We start from the raw sequence: 15,624 nt of genomic DNA, 5'->3' as shown, positions 1-15,624 counted from the left end.
CAATGGCAGAGTGACCACAGTGTGCCCCCTTTCAATGGCAGAGTGACCACAGTGTGCCCCCTTTCAATGGCAGAGTGACCACAGCGTGCCCCCTTTCAATGCAGAGTGACCATAGCGTGCCCCCATCAATGCAGAGTGCCCACAGCGTGCCCCCTTCCAATGCAGAGTGCCCACAGCGTGCCCCCTTCCAATGCAGAGTGCCCACAGCGTGCCCCCTTCCAATGCAGAGTGCCCACAGCATGCCCCCTTTCAATGGCAGAGTGACCACAGCATGCCCCCATTCAATGGCAGAGTGACCACATCGTGCCCCCTTTTAATGCCAGAGTGACCACAGCGTGCCCCCTTTCAATGCCAGAGTGACCACAGCGTGCCCTCTTTCAATGCCAGAGTTAACACAGCGTGCCCCCTTTCAATGCCAGAATTAACACAGCGTGCCCCCTTAAATGCAGAGTTAGCACAGCGTGCAGAGAGACCAGTGTGCACTTACCTGATTCAGTGGCGGCTTCTCCTCAATCCTCTGCGTCTCCCTCCTCCTCCTCCTTGGCCAATGGCAATTCTTTGCCTTTCGGCCAATCAGGAAACGGGTCTCGGACCCGCTTCCTGATTGTCCAGAAGAAGGATCAGGAGGAGGATCCGTGTGACAATAGCGAATATTCATTCGCTATTGTCACACAATGGGTGGGCTCAGGGTGCACTGCTCTGCGCCCCGGGTCCACCCTTTTCTGAAGAAGAATGTCAATGCAGGCTGCGCTGTGAACGGCGGCGGCGGTGGCAGGGGCAGGCACAGGCACTAATACATTCCCTATACATCCCCATACAGCACAGCCCTTACTCGCCATCCTCATAATTCTACTTGCAAAATGCAAGCAGGCAAGTGGTATTTTTGAGGGCTGATATATATATATTTATATATATTTATATATATATATATATTATAATAATTAATTTGATGATTTGAATTGTTTTAGCTCAGATTTCGCCTGTGTTTTAGTGAAGAGTCATTGTTTTGAAATCAGGTATCAAATGTTGGCATATGAATTGGAATGTCAGGCATTTATTAATCTTCACAGTGGCTGTGGCTCCCCCCAGCTTTTTTTTCTAGGGCTGGTGAATAAAGCCATTGAGGGCCAAGAAGACCTATCCAGGTGTCCCCAATATGACTTCACCTCCCTTGGTGTCTCTTGTGGTCCTCTGTCATATCTCTTTTATAAGAAGTTACTAGGAGCCTTCCATGAGCAGAATGCAGGGATCTGAGCATTATTCTTATGTGTGGTCCTTAGTGGTGGTTGAAGAACTGTAGGATGCTGAAAAATAATGAAAGCATTGAGTAATTGAGGAGCAGTGGGTGGTGGTGATGGTCTCTGTACATTTGGGAAGCCTATTGCTTTTTCATCATCTGTTACAGCATCATCATGTCACAAGGTAGACAATTTCTACCAGCCATGTCCAAGGGATCATCACATTTTGCTGCAAGTTGATACACTTTCATATCTGACTGAGGCTATGATATGAAGTCACCTGCTACAAGCTTTTTATTTGCAATGTTCTATCCTTAAACTATTTTTTATACCTGTTTTGTTATATTTTAAAATCACTTTGTTTTGAATTACCGTAGTCTTAAATTCTGTTGTGTAAAGTCGACCCTTTTATTTTCCCCACCCCGTATCTCCTGCCACTTGTAGAGATATTACAGCCTACCAGCTCACCCTTACTGCAAGGTCAGTACAGAGTTGCTGTGTCTGTCCATCTGATGTCCCCACCGTGTGTCCTCCCCTGTGTGGGCCCATGTGTGCTGCCTGTGCCACAGCCTCCCATAATGCTTTGCTCTAACCTGTGTGTACAATGGGGTTTTAGTCTGAAAGGATTATTTGATGTGTTGGAGACCATTAACTAATTGGAACCCATTGTTTGTTTGACCAGTCTCACAATGCCCCCCAAACCCGATTGTATGATGTACTGTTTGAGTTGATCCTCTGTAGCTATTATTGTAGTTGTGTAGCTGATCAGTCCATATTGTGTTCAGTGTCTTCGTCCTTATCCTCCAGTACTGCTAAAGAAAAAAGTCCTTTCTCTGTATGTTTCTTCTCTTTTATGTTTTCTTCATTGATTTTACTCCTTCCATCACTTTTTGTTTCTTTAGCTCTTTTCTCTAACTTTTATTTTGTATTGCTATATTAATCATAATTTGGGTTTACGTATTTACTTGTGCTTGTTGGAGAATATCAGTTGTAGAGGAGGCAACAGGAGATAATTCTTTATGATTATAACAAGGATGAAGATAAAGACCAGTATAGACCTGTGTGTCCTTCCTCTGGAAGAATCTGGGAAATGTGGCTCATTTCAGCATGCAAAGTCTAGAAATGAATATGGGAGAAGCTTGTGTTACGTATAGGGGAAGATTGATCTGGATCCTACCCGACACAACATGCATGTGTTATTAATAGTCCCATGACTTACATCTGCTAAGTGGAATGAAGCTGCAATTGTATCCACAGTGGCCATTCAGACGTCAGCCCATTCTTTTTTATCATTCGCTGTTCCAATCTAGATGAGGGTTTTAGAGCTACGTCCTTATTGACCAGGATCATTTCTGAGTATTCCTTCTGCTGCAATAAATATTGTAAAAAGTATTAATGTCAGTGCAGTTATCTTAATGCTACAATCTGGGCCTTTGTGTAGCCTTCAGAAAGCTCCATACACCTTGAACAGGGAGGTGTCTTTAGCTTAGTACAGTGTTAGTGAATGAAGCTCTCTCAGGATTGCCTATCCAAAGTGGCTGCTCGCCAGACAATTCATAATGGATGGATGAGCTGATGTGCTACTGTGGAGCTCATGTATAAACGGTGTCCATGTCTCAGATGGCCACCAGCCAAATGCTGGTTGGTTGGTAAAAGACAACAGGGGTACTCACCTTCACACCTTAGCATTTAATGCCTAGTTATTAAAGGGTATGAAATAACTGCAAATGCTGCCCTGTCAGTTTCGAACTTGCCCAGTTAAAGTGTCAATTTGATTGGTCACCAAAAAAACAATACAGACAGATCCAGCACCTTCTTATGTATCTAAGTATCTGATATAAGAACTCACCCTATTGCACCAGAGCAACCAATCTAAATGAAACCTCATTCTCCAAAGGTTGTTCTACGGGGCAATATTAACACACTCTGCCCATATTTCAACACTTTACTATGCCTGAATGTGTTTTGCTTATCAACTCCACATGGGAATAGTTTGATCAAGCAGTTTTATACTGTGGTGAGACACTTGCATTTCTATTCATTAACACCCTCTCTTCTGCAGAACATTAACTTGCCAGACCCACCATCTCATGGTATTGAGGGTGGAAGGGGGGAGTGCTTGCTGAGGTCCATAAGGTCTATTCAGTTTTGATAAGAAGTGTAAATTGAATATGTAGAAAGGTAATGGCAGACCATGCTTGTGTAATTAGAATGGAGAAGTCCATATCCAAGACAAAGGGTACAGTGATAGTACTCCGTGTGGTTTTGGTGCAAGCTCTTTGGGGCGGGCTAAATTCCTGACGTCCTCAGGGGAGGGATCAATGCTGATAGCTGTAGTGTCACGCTGATTTATTTCTATAGCTAAGCATTATTGCTCACTTCCCTAATCAAGAATTGTTTTTAATTTTTAGAAGAGACCACAGCTGCCTTGACCCCCTTTAAAGGTTAGTATTGCTGAACGCTCAGCTTCCCCCCCTCTTCTTTTGGGCTTCCTGCATAGCTTCTCTTTCACCTCCTGCGCAGTATGACCTGCTTCAGCTACACCATAATTCTATTCTACTACCCTCCGTGTGGTGCTTTTGGCTAACAGTGGTGTTAATCACTGATAGGAAATGTAATTGGCTGCTGTCTTAACCCTGAATTATTATGCAGTGCATTGACCTCTCCTTAGTAAAATTAAGTCCTTAGAAAGAACAGTTATCTATATTTTTAGAATACCACGTCTGTTTCTGGATGATGGTGCTTCTTTTGGCGGAGTTATCATATCTGGCTCATGATATAACAGTTTGTGCATGTGCTGCCAATCTCTTGCATGATCTTAGTTGGCTGGCTGATTGTTCGAGAATGCATGGTGTATGAAATCTCCAAACCTCTGTTTATATATTTAGATCTATCACTTCTAAAAGTCTCTCCATTCCACACTGTCCACGTTCCCTTTCCTTGACACACTATGCTTTTCACACATTGGAGGACTGTGGTCTCCTTGCACACAGCCTGCTGTGTCTTTGCCTCTTTTTGCTGTCTATCACTTGTCTCTGCTTGGAGGCTCTAAAATCATTCCCAGCGCACCCACCCAATATAATGTGTGAGCCAGCAGGAGTCTTCCCTTTCTCTATATGTGTGTGCGTGTGTGTGTGTGTATAGAGTACTGTGCAAACATTTTAGGCAGGTGTGAAATAACGCTGTGAAGGAAGAATGCTTTCAAAAATATATATTTGAATTATTTATTTTTATTTTAAGTGAGTGAACAGAACAAAAATCAAATCAATATTTGGTGTGACTACCCTTTGGCTTCAAACCATTATCAACTTGCACACTTTGTACACTTGCACAAAGTCAACGAGTTTGTAGGATGTGAGTCAGGTATATGATTAACCAATTATCACAAGCACATGCTAATAATCATCAGTTTCACATGTAAGTTGAAACACAGTCATAAATAGATACAGCTGTTTAGGAGGCCTAAAACTGGGTGAGGAACAGCCAAACTCTGCTACGTGAGGTTGAGGTGTGGTTGCGGAAGACGGTTTCATGTCACAGGTTATTCATCATGGCAAGACTGAGTGCAGCAACAAGACACAAGGTAGTTATACTGCATCAGCAAGGTTTCTCCCAGGCAAAGATTTCAAAACAAACTGGGGTTTCAAGTTGTGTCATTTAAGCTCTTTTGAAGAAGCACATAGAAATGAGCGACGTTGAGGACTTAAAGATTAAAGGAAACTTAATGCAGCAGATGATAAACACATCATGCTTTTACTTCCCTTTGACATTGGAAGATGTCCAGCAGTGGCATCAGTACAGAACTGGTTGAAATCAGTGGAACTCAGGTACACCCATCTACTGTCTAGAGAAATCTGGCCAGAAATGGTCTTCATGGAAGAATTGCGGTCAAAAAGCCATACCTTCCACATGATAATAAGGCTAAACGACTCAACTGTGCACGAAAACATAGGAACTGGGGGTGCTGAAAAATGGCAGAAGGTGCTCTTGACTAATGACTAAACATTTTATGGCTACTTTCACACTGATCCAATGCTGATTTTAACATATTTTAAAAAACACACTAAAAACGCATGAGGTGGAGGCGTTTTTGCTCCATTTTTACTGCGTTTTCCATTGCTTTTGGGAAGGTGCATTTTTTTTAGCTCCCCAAACATACTCCAAGATGCTGCAAGCAGGATTTTTTTTACTGCAACAGAAGTGCACCGCTCCAGTGTGAATTTAAAGGGAAGCATTTTTCTTGAGCTATCCAGGTGCTTTTTTTAATAGAAACACGCTTGAAAAACTCCTCAGTGTTAAAGGGCCCTAAATATTTGGCTTCAGCAGGAGGCAGTTTGTGTACCAAAGGCCTGAAAAACAGTACAATAATTAGTGTCTGAGGGCAACAGTGAAGCATGATGGAGGTTCCTTGTAGGTTTGCTGCTGCATTTCTGCAAATGGAGTTGGAAATTTGGTCAGGATCAATAGTATCCTCAATGTTGCAAAATATATGTCGATTTTTATCTATCATACCATACCATCAAATAAGGCATGTGATTGACCTCAAATTTACTCTGCAGCAGGACAACAACCCCAAACATACAGCCAATGTCATTAAGAACTATCTTCAGAATAAAGAACAGCAAGGAGCCCTGGAAGTGATGGTTTGGCCCCCACAGAGCCCTAATCTCAACATCATGAAGTCTGCCTGGAATTACATGAAGAGACAAAAGAATTTGAGGCAGCCTACATCCACAGAAGATCTGTGATTAGTTCTCCAAGATGTTTAAAACAACCTGCCTGCCGAGTTCCTTCAAAAGCTTGTGTGCAAGTGTACCTAGAAGAACTGATGCTATTTTGAAGGCAAAGTGTAGTGACAGCAAATATGGATGAGATTTGGATTTCTCTTCTGCTCGATTACTCTCCATTTTATTAATTGATAAAAATAAACTTTCTTTATCGTTCATCGACAGACGTACTTCCATCTAGTCAGAGACTATAGGATTATGCTTCTCCTATCAGGAATAGGCACTAGGCAGGAAAAAAGCTTAACCACACCTATGGGGGCTGTCCCTGCAGGCATAACCCCACACACCCTGCTATCAGCATCAGTTTGTTTCTGCCTAGTTTAAGGAATAGGACCTAGCTTCCTGCTGGGACTTTGGTCTTAGCTATTATAGGAAAGTTTGTTAGTTTGTGATTTTTTATTTTCACTAGGTGGTTCCTAAAGACCAAGATCCAGAGGAACTACAAGCAACAGCCGGCTGAGGTTTCGCACTGGATAATCTAGATCCTTAAGGTCTCCCAGCCTTGCCAGCGAGCGTGAGCAGGTTATAATCCAGAACTAGGCCTCGCCACAACAGTGCCCCGACGGATAGGGATGAGCAAGTGGACCGTCTCGCTGGGACGCACACGACCTAGGAACGCCCTGCGATGCAGCTTCCCCCTGGCTGACAGCACCCCCATCCCGGGTGGGAGGTGACCTGATTTGGAATGGCGCCCACCTGGTGCCGTGGTTTTATGAGTAAATTGTCCCCCCAAAAACCCCTGCCGGTCTCGTGGGCACTTCCCTGGAATAGTCAGACCTTAGGGGCTCCCTCAGTTCCCCTGGAACCTCGGAGGACTAGTCCAGTGTACCCCTCGGCATTATCCTACCTCTAGCAGGTTTTTACCTGGGGGGGTGTTAATAATGCGGCGGTTGTGGCGCTTATTTGAGGGGGGGTGACTTGTCCTGTGTGGGCCCCTGGTCAGGGACCTTCTGATGCCTATTGTTCTGGGCCCCCTTTTGGGGGTCCTGGAGACCGCATGGCACGCCGTGGGGGCAGCCATTTTTGCTGTGGATCATGATTTTTATATTCCCATTAGTTTATATGGGCAGCCATTTTCTATAATTCCCCATTGAGAATGCATGAGCGGCCATTTTCCTGAGGTCCATAGGCTGGACAGGCATTCGGGATGGTTGTTTAAAATATAGAGGCTGAGTTTCCTCTTCTTGTACAGTCAGTGTCAGTACAGTCAGTGTCAGTTTTGTTTTTGCACAGATCGTGCTGGAAGTCTCCTCTGTGGTTTGGTAACATTTTCCTCAGGTTCCCTGTGGGTTTTTCTTCATTTACTCTGTTATTTTGTAATAACCAGGTATTGTGAGCCCACACTTATAGCGGCGGGACCACATTTTTGTTGGTCTTAAGGAGACACTGCCCAATTATTTTAAAAAGTGTAACATGGAGTCCCAGGATAATATTTCACCTGCAGACCCCCTGGGAGCGATTGCGGAATCTTCTGGTTCTCAGCCAGAGATTGCAGATTTTTTGCAAAATTTGATGTCTAAGGTCGATTTTGTTATTGCTAGTGCTGCCAGCCGCAAACGCCTCACCTCCATCTGCAGGGTCTTCGGACTCTGAGATAGACATGGCCGCCGCAGACGCAGACCACCCTGAGGGGTTGGTGTCGTTGCATTCTAACGGTGAAGAGGACCTGTCCTCATCAGCCGCCGCACGGGAACGCTCATTGGTGGAAGCTCTGATAGTTTCAGTGCGGGAAACTTTAAAATTGGCTGATGAACCCACCTCGCCAGGTACCCAGGTGTCTTTTGGCACCCGCAAATTCCATAAATCGGGATAGGTGTTCCCTTGCCCAGAATTGTTTCATACTATTGTAGATGAACAATGGCAGTGCATTAAGCACATGTTAGTGGTGCCCAAGCGTTTTACACACCGTTACCCCTTTGCGGAGGCACTAGGTGAACTGTACCACCAAAAGTTGATCCCCCAGTGTCCAGGTTGAATAAAGTGACTCTGGTATCGGTGGAAAAGTCTCCAACTTTTGCGGACCCCGTGGATAGACGGGTGGAATCCTTGCCCCGCCATTTACCCCATGCGGTGTTGGAACTACCGGACCAGTTGGCTCAAGCCCTGGTGTTCATGTGTGATATGTCCCTGGATTCAGCCCATTGGTAGCCAGGGCATTGGCAGTGGTGATTGCTTTTAGGCTTGGTGTGGCTGAAAAGCTGGTCGGCGGACCAGACTTTTAAAAAGGCCTTGACTGTTCTTCCCTTCTTAGGGGAGAGGCTGTGTGGATCCTCTCTGGGTGAGTTGATCAAAGGTATCACGGGGGGTAAGAGCACTCATCTTCCTCAATCCTCTAAGAGCAAGGCGCCATGTCCTAGGTGGGGGGCCTTCCTTTAATTCTCATAAATGTCTTTTTCGTGCCTCTGAGTCGCAAGAAAAACGTAAATTATTCCAGTCTCCTGGGGGTTCCGAAACGCCATGGTCGGGGAAAGCAAAGACCAGCCAATCTGGACCTGCAGACAAGTCCTCGTCTGCATAAAGGGGCACCCTCACTCGAATCTGGGGTGGGGGATGTCTTTGTTTCTTTCTGGAACCATGGACCTCCTTGTTTCAGGACAAATGAGTTCACAAACTGATCCGATCTGGGTACAAGATCGAATTCCAGTCTGGCCCGTTGGACAGGTTCTTCCTGTCCAATCTTCGACTATCCTCAGTCCGGTTAAGGGACTTGCGAGGGTCAGTACACGATTTGCTGTCACAAGGGGAGATTGTACCGGTTCCTTTTTAGGAACGTTTTCAAGGGTTTTATTCAAACCTCTTCACTGTGCCCAGGAAGATAGGAAAGGTGTGTCCCATCCTGGATCTCAAGGCCCTGAACCGCTTTTTGCAGGTACAGAAGTTTTGGATGGAATCCTTCCGCACGGTGGTGGCGTCGCTGCACCAGTGATACTTCTTAGCCTCCAAAGATATCAAGGACGCATATCTACACATCCCTATTTCCGTTGGACACCAGCGGTTTCTTCGTTTTGTGGTCACAGAGGAACATAATCAATTTGTTGCGTTACCCTTTGGTCTCGCCTTAGCTCCCAGAGTGTTTACCAAGGTCTTAGGACCGGTATTGGCATTGCTGCGCCAGCGGGGAATTGCGGTACTGGGGTACCTTGATGATCTCCTGTTGAGATCGGCTCTACTTTAGTCTTGTTGGGGGATCTGACAGTCACTCGGTTGGAACATCAATTTCAAGAAATCTGTGCTGACACCTGTCTGAATTATCTGGGCTTGACTCTGGATTCAGCCTTGGCCAAGGTGTTTTTTCCCCCGGACAAGTTGCAAAAGTTGCAGGTGGCGATTCGGGTGTTGTCGGCGAACAATCTGTCCTCTCTTCGAGTTTGCGGGCCTTGGGTCTGAAGGTATCAACCTTCGAGGTGGTTCCGTTTGCTCAGTTCCATACCAGACCTTTGCAAAGTTAGATTCTTGTCAAATGGAACAAGGATCCAAAGTCCTTGGACTCTTTGATTCGGTTAAGCCACAACACATGGTCTGCTCTGTTGTGGTGTATCCAGTCTCTGGCACTATGCCAGGGCAAGTCCTTCCTTCTGTTGTTTTGGACGGTGGTAACCACGGACGCCAGCCTATCGGACTGGAGTGGGGTGCTGGGGAAGCTCTGTGCCCAGGGTACCTGGACATTTGAAGAGTTGAAACTACCGATAAATGTTTTGGAGCTCAGAGCAATAAAGTTTTGTCTGAGCCATTGGATGACTCGTCTGCAAGATTGTCCGGTTCGGATTCAATCAGACAACGCCATGGCTGTGGCTTACATCAATCACCAGAGGGGAACTAAGAGTGTCTTGGCAGCCAAAAGAGATGGCCGAGATTCTGGCCTGGGCGGAAAAATTTATTCCAGCCCTCTCTGCTGTACACATTCCAGGTGTGGAGAACTGGCAAGCGGATTACCTGTTTCTTCAGGTGTTGGACCAAGGAGAGTGGTCCCTGCACCCGGAGGTGTTTCATCTCCTGTGTGTTTGGTGGGGGACTCCCGAGGTAGATCTCTTTTCTTCTTGCCTCAACAAGAAGATTCAGAGATTCGTAGCCAGTTCTCAAGATCCTCTGGCCAATGCCACAGATGCTCTGTGCTTATGTCTTTCCTCCCTTGAAACTCCTACCAAGGCTTCTGCGCAGGATAGAGTTGGAAGGGATTCCGCCCATTTTGGTGGCTCCGGACTGGCCTCGCCGGTCTTGGTACGCAGACCTAGTAAGGTTGGTCACCGATGCTCCTTGAAGACTTCCTCTCAGGGAAGATCTGTTGTCTCAAGGTCCAATCTTCCATCCTGCTTTACAGTCGCTGGCTTTAACGGCATGGCTGTTGAAAACCAGGTGTTGAGAGATAGAGGTCTTTCTGACTCTGTGATTCCTTTTTTGTTGAAAGCTTGGCAGTCGACCCTCGCTTGTTTTCGATAACTAGGGTCCTTGCCTTTCTGCAGAAAGGAGTTGAACAGCGGTTTGCTTTGGGCACTATCAAAGGCCAACTGTCGGCTTTGGCTATATATTTCCAACGCCCGTTAGCTATACCTTTATAGAGGGAGTGCGCCATATGGCTCCTCTGAGAAGGTCCCCGCTACCTCAGTGGGACCTCAATCTGGTATTATCTGTTCTTCAAAAGCCTCCTTTTGAGAACATTCGGGAGATTTCTCTGCTTTCGTTGTCCCAGAAGGTTGCTTTCTTGGTTGCTAGCACTTCCGCGTACAGAGTATGTAAACTGGCGGTGTTGTCCTGCCGCTCATCTTATCTGGTGATACATAGGGATAAATTGCTTCGACCTAATCAGTCGTTTCTTCCTAAGGTTGTTTCTGATTTTCATCTAAATAGAGACATTGTGTTGCTTTCACTCTGCCCTAAGCCCAAACATTCTAAGGAATATGCATTGCACTCTTTGGATGTGGTTCGGGCAATCAAGGTCTATGCGGAGACCACTGAGTCTTTTAGAAAATCAGACGCTCTTTTTGTCCTTACCGAAGGCTCTCGTAAGGGATTTGGTGTGTCTGCGGCAACCATATCCAGATGGATCAGGCAGACAGTCATTCAGGCTTTTTCACTAAAGGGTCAGTTTCCTCTTTTCCTGGTGAAGGCGCATTCTACCAGAGCGTTGAGTGCCTTTTGGGCTTTTTGCCATCAGGCGTCGGTGCTGGAAGTCTGCAAGGCGGCAACCTGGTTGTCTGTGCATACGTTCACAAAATTCTACAAATTAGATGTGTTGGCATCTTCGGATGCTTCCTTTGGCCGCAAGGTTTTGCAGGCTGCTGTTTAAAGAGAACTGTTTTTTTGTTTTCTCTTTGAGGGTGTATTGTGTTTTCAGGGTGAGCTCCAGTTGTTCCTGGTGGAGCTCCATGTTACCTGGTTGGCTAAGTTTAGCCTTTGGGGAGTTACATTTCCGTTTGCGTTGTCTTCCCACCCCTCATTAATATATACTGCTTTGGGACATCTCTATAGTCTCTGACTAGATGGAGCTGCGTCTGTCGATGAACGATAGAGAAAACTGGATCTTTGTAAGAACTTACCGTAAAATCCTTTATCGACAGACGCAGCACCCGCCCCTCTACTTCTGAGTGAATGGGGTTTTTTCTATTCTAAACACTGCTTGCAACTAAACTGATGCTGATAGCAGTGTGTGTGGGGTTATGCCTGTAGGGACAGCCCCCATAGGTGTAGTTAAGCTTTTTTCCTGCCTACTGCCTATTCCTGATAGGAGGCGCATAACCCTATAGTCTCTGACTAGATGGAGCTGTGTCTGTCAATGAACTTCAGAGAAAAGGATTTTACGGTAAGTTCTTACAAAAATCCAGTTATTAACACTTCTTTTTCTGAAAGCTTTCTTAAAGTTGAACTACACCCACCTTGGCTCCAGAGATGCACTATCCTGAAGCTCCTCGCTGGCCGCTGACATCTTCGAGCAACCGACTTCCGGGTATCGAATGTCAGCTGCTTTCATTGGCTGGGCGGAGATGATGTCACTCCTGTGCATGTACGGGAGTTGCGTGGGCTCCGGAATAGCCAAATTTCTACAGTGGGACCTAAAGTTCCAAAGTTCCACTTCAATGTACAGCATTTTTTCACACCTGCCTAAAAGTTTTACACAATAAAAAAAATGATATATATACAGTATATATATATTTATTTTATTTTTCCCCCCTTTCTGCTAGTTACTATACTCTTCTTATATACAATACGCATTCTTTTTAACCTTCTATATTTTAATACACATGCTAATTATATCACCAGATAGAAAATCAGATCCTCTGTGTATTATACCCTTTTTATACTATACAGTACTACCATATCTTCACTAGTTATTCAACACTGTATCCACACAGTATACTCTATACTGTATGCAAATATATCCTCTAAACTAAAATACTTTATCTTTCCTGTTATATACTGTTCATTATGCTACTTGTTCATGTATATGCAGTACTGTATTTCCTAGGTACAGTTCTATATTCTGCTGTATACGTGTCCCCTCCTTCTTTTCCCATTGATTATATTATTATTGTCTAATTTTTACAGCCATGCTGGTACAGGTGCAGACAGTGTGCGTTCGGGGATACGCACCCACACTTGCTCAGCTGTCAGATTGGGACCAATGGCTGTATCCATGCAGCCCCTTGTCCTAATAAACATAAATGGGGCTACCTGCACATAGATGCACAGAACACCTGTGCATCTCATGTGGACCAACACGGCCTTTCACATGGATGTATGCTTAAGCACACCCATGTGAACACAACCTTATTGTGAACCTCTAACCCCCATGTACACTATATTATTACTGTAAACCTCTCATGTCCCCCCTTCCTTGTACCTTTTTTCTTATTCTAATGTGAATTCTGACCCCTCCTATACATTATATTATGATCCCCTGACACTGTATAATATTTTAAAGGTCCAGCTCACTTCTAGTCTATTTGCATTTGCAGTCCATTTTGCAACACGTTCAGTCAAGCCCTAATGAAAGGGGCAATTTTTGGACCCCCAAAATGCGTTTGCCACTCTTTGGATTGAACTGACTTTGTAATTGGAATACAGTTGTATCTGGACCTCTTAGCAATGATGTGATGCTTTACTTTCAATTTTTTTTACAATACAAGCCAAGGAGACCGTGGAGATCCTCTGGAGTGTAGAAGCCGCCTGCCTGGAAACTAAATTATTTACATCAGAATCAATACTCTAAGATAGGAAAACCTATGAGATAACCTTACAAGTCAGCATTATATTTTCACTTTCCTCAACTGTGCATTATATTGTCATTGTGAACCCCCCCAACCTTATACATTATATTATAACTGCAAACCTCTGCCCCCCCTTACATAATATTTATATTATATTATTGTAAACTTCTGACCCCTCGTTACATTATATTATTATATATTATTTTTGTGTACCTGTGAACCCACTCTCCACATCCCTCCCACCCTCTGTACATTAAATTATTATTGGGAAATTTCCTCTGTACATTGTACAGCTCCACCCCCCGTATATATGATAATTGTAAACCTCTGACCCCCTCCCTACATTATATAATTATTGTGAACCTCTGATTTCCCCCCGCATTATATTATCTATTATTGTGAACTACTGACTCCCCCTTCCCTCCCGCTACATCTTCCATGGATTATATTATAATTTTTAACCTCTGATTCAACCCACCACCCCAATACATTATATTATATTGTGAACCTTCGCCCCCCCAGTGCATTATGTTATTACTGTAATTCTCTGTCCCCCCTTTACATTATATTAATATTGTCAATTCATGATCTCTCCAGCATTCTGTGCTGTATGTTATGTTAGTATTACAGTGCAGCTTCGCCCCCTCCCACTATAGATTAAACAAACAAATAATAATGAAGTTAATAATAATAAAAAAAAAATAATAAAAAGTAAACAGCTGAGACTTTGATTTAAATAATGTTATTACCAGCTTTAAACTTTGCAGTGCTGGTGTGACCTGCTCCGTCCCCCCAACAGGAATCATCATAGCTTAATCATCTCAGGAAATGTCACTTAGCAATCAGGTAATGGATGTTCATTAAATAATATAATGAGGGCGTCCGACCATCGGACCTCTGAGCTGCATGAAATCTGCAGTTTTGCCTCTTTTGTACACAAATAACCTAGCATGCCACCAATCAAACAATGAACTCCTGGATATTCCTGGGCTGAGGACACGGACAGGCTGAGATTGGATCTGTCAGTGCATAGATCACTAGAATCTTCTCATATCAGATTATTACAGAGGAGGTAAATTTGTAGTATATATGTTCATATAAAGTTTGGTTGCTGGAACAGGTGAGCTGTGCTAAGCTACAGAGCATGTTAGCCGATCTCTGTGTGTCCTGAAGACACTCATTAACATTTCCTGGTTTGCGTTTCTTTGGCATTACATTCTCACCCGATGCTGCAGTTTATCCACATTGCCATTGTCAGATTTCACAGTCATGAAAAGAAACTCCAGATGTGCAATTTTCTGACCTTTCTTTCTGAAAATGCTGGTTGTTTGGCTGATCTTTAGACTTCAGTACTTAATGTCCACACTCCTTATCTGCAAACTTGTTACAGAAAAAGTTGTTGTCCGAGAAAGTACTGGAGTCAAAGTTGGCTTGTCAGGCAGCTATGAAATAACCATCTGTGAATGATTTAATTTCTAATTTTTAACTTGCCAGATTCTGGTCACATGATCTGTCTTTGGTCTCTGATGTTTTGTCATGGCGTTTATTAAGGGAGGCGAATTCTGCTTCGGGAGGCCTTCTTTTATTGCGTTCTGAATTGTGTTGAGCACCATCACTGGGCTCAGTCACTATGGGGTACACAATGTAAGAATGTGCAGAAACCAATCAGCAATGACCTCTAGACTAAGCTGTACACACTCGTATGTAAACGTATTGGTTTTTACTTTGCAAATCTCCAGTACACCTTCCTGAATGATTAGAGAAGATGATTAGTCAGTTTAATAAAGATGATGGACACCACAATGAGGCCAGACAACCTTTCACAAGGCACCATTTTTTTAAACTTCTGTTTATTAAGTTTTATATCAAGAGATACAAAACAGAGCCATTCAGGCATGCGCTGGCTCATAGTATAAAACACTTAACAAACTAAAAGCAGAAGTAAACTGCGCCCAATGGGCGGAGAGCAAACTGCTCAGAGTGCCAGAACATATGTAAGGATAAACATACTGTACAGTTGTGCTCATAAGTTTACATACCCTGGCAGAATTTATGATTTCTTGGCCATTTTTCAGAGAATATATATGATAACACAAAAACATTTCGTTCACTCATGGCTGAAGCCATTTATTATCAATCAACTGTATTTTCTATTTTTAAATCATAATGACAACAGAAACTATCCAAATTACAGTGATCAAAAGTTTACATACCATGGGGATTTTGGCCTGATAACATGCACACAAGTTGACACAAAGGGGTTTGAATGGCTAATAAAGGTAATCATCCTCACCTGTGATCTGTTTGCTTGTAATTAGTGTGTGGCTTCAGCCAAACACTAACCATGAGTGAAAGAAAAGTTTTTGTGTTATCATTCATATTCTCTGAAAAATGGCC

The 15,624-nt window shown here is 43.9% G+C and overlaps 1 protein-coding gene across 5 annotated transcripts in view; it reads left to right on the top strand.

The window, feature by feature from the left end:
• Window positions 1–15,624, top strand: part of NTM (neurotrimin) — a 1,087,393-nt gene that overhangs the window by 1,068,317 nt on the left and 3,452 nt on the right. For 2 of the 5 annotated variants that reach the window (XM_082273444.1, XM_082273443.1), the window contains 2 exons: window positions 1,683–1,718; window positions 3,650–3,682. The exons of 1 other annotated variant lie outside the window; for it this stretch is intronic. In XM_082273444.1, coding sequence (XP_082129570.1) covers window positions 1,683–1,718; window positions 3,650–3,682 — 69 coding nt within the window. The remainder of the gene's footprint in view (window positions 1–1,682; window positions 1,719–3,649; window positions 3,683–15,624) is intronic. 2 more of the 5 variants (XM_082273446.1, XM_082273445.1) reach the window with 2 other exon arrangements.

This window comes from Pelophylax lessonae (assembly GCF_965119305.1).
Source record: "Pelophylax lessonae genome assembly, chromosome: 12".
NCBI lineage: Eukaryota > Metazoa > Chordata > Amphibia > Anura > Ranidae > Pelophylax > Pelophylax lessonae.
This window is presented reverse-complemented; position numbering and strand designations above follow the sequence as displayed.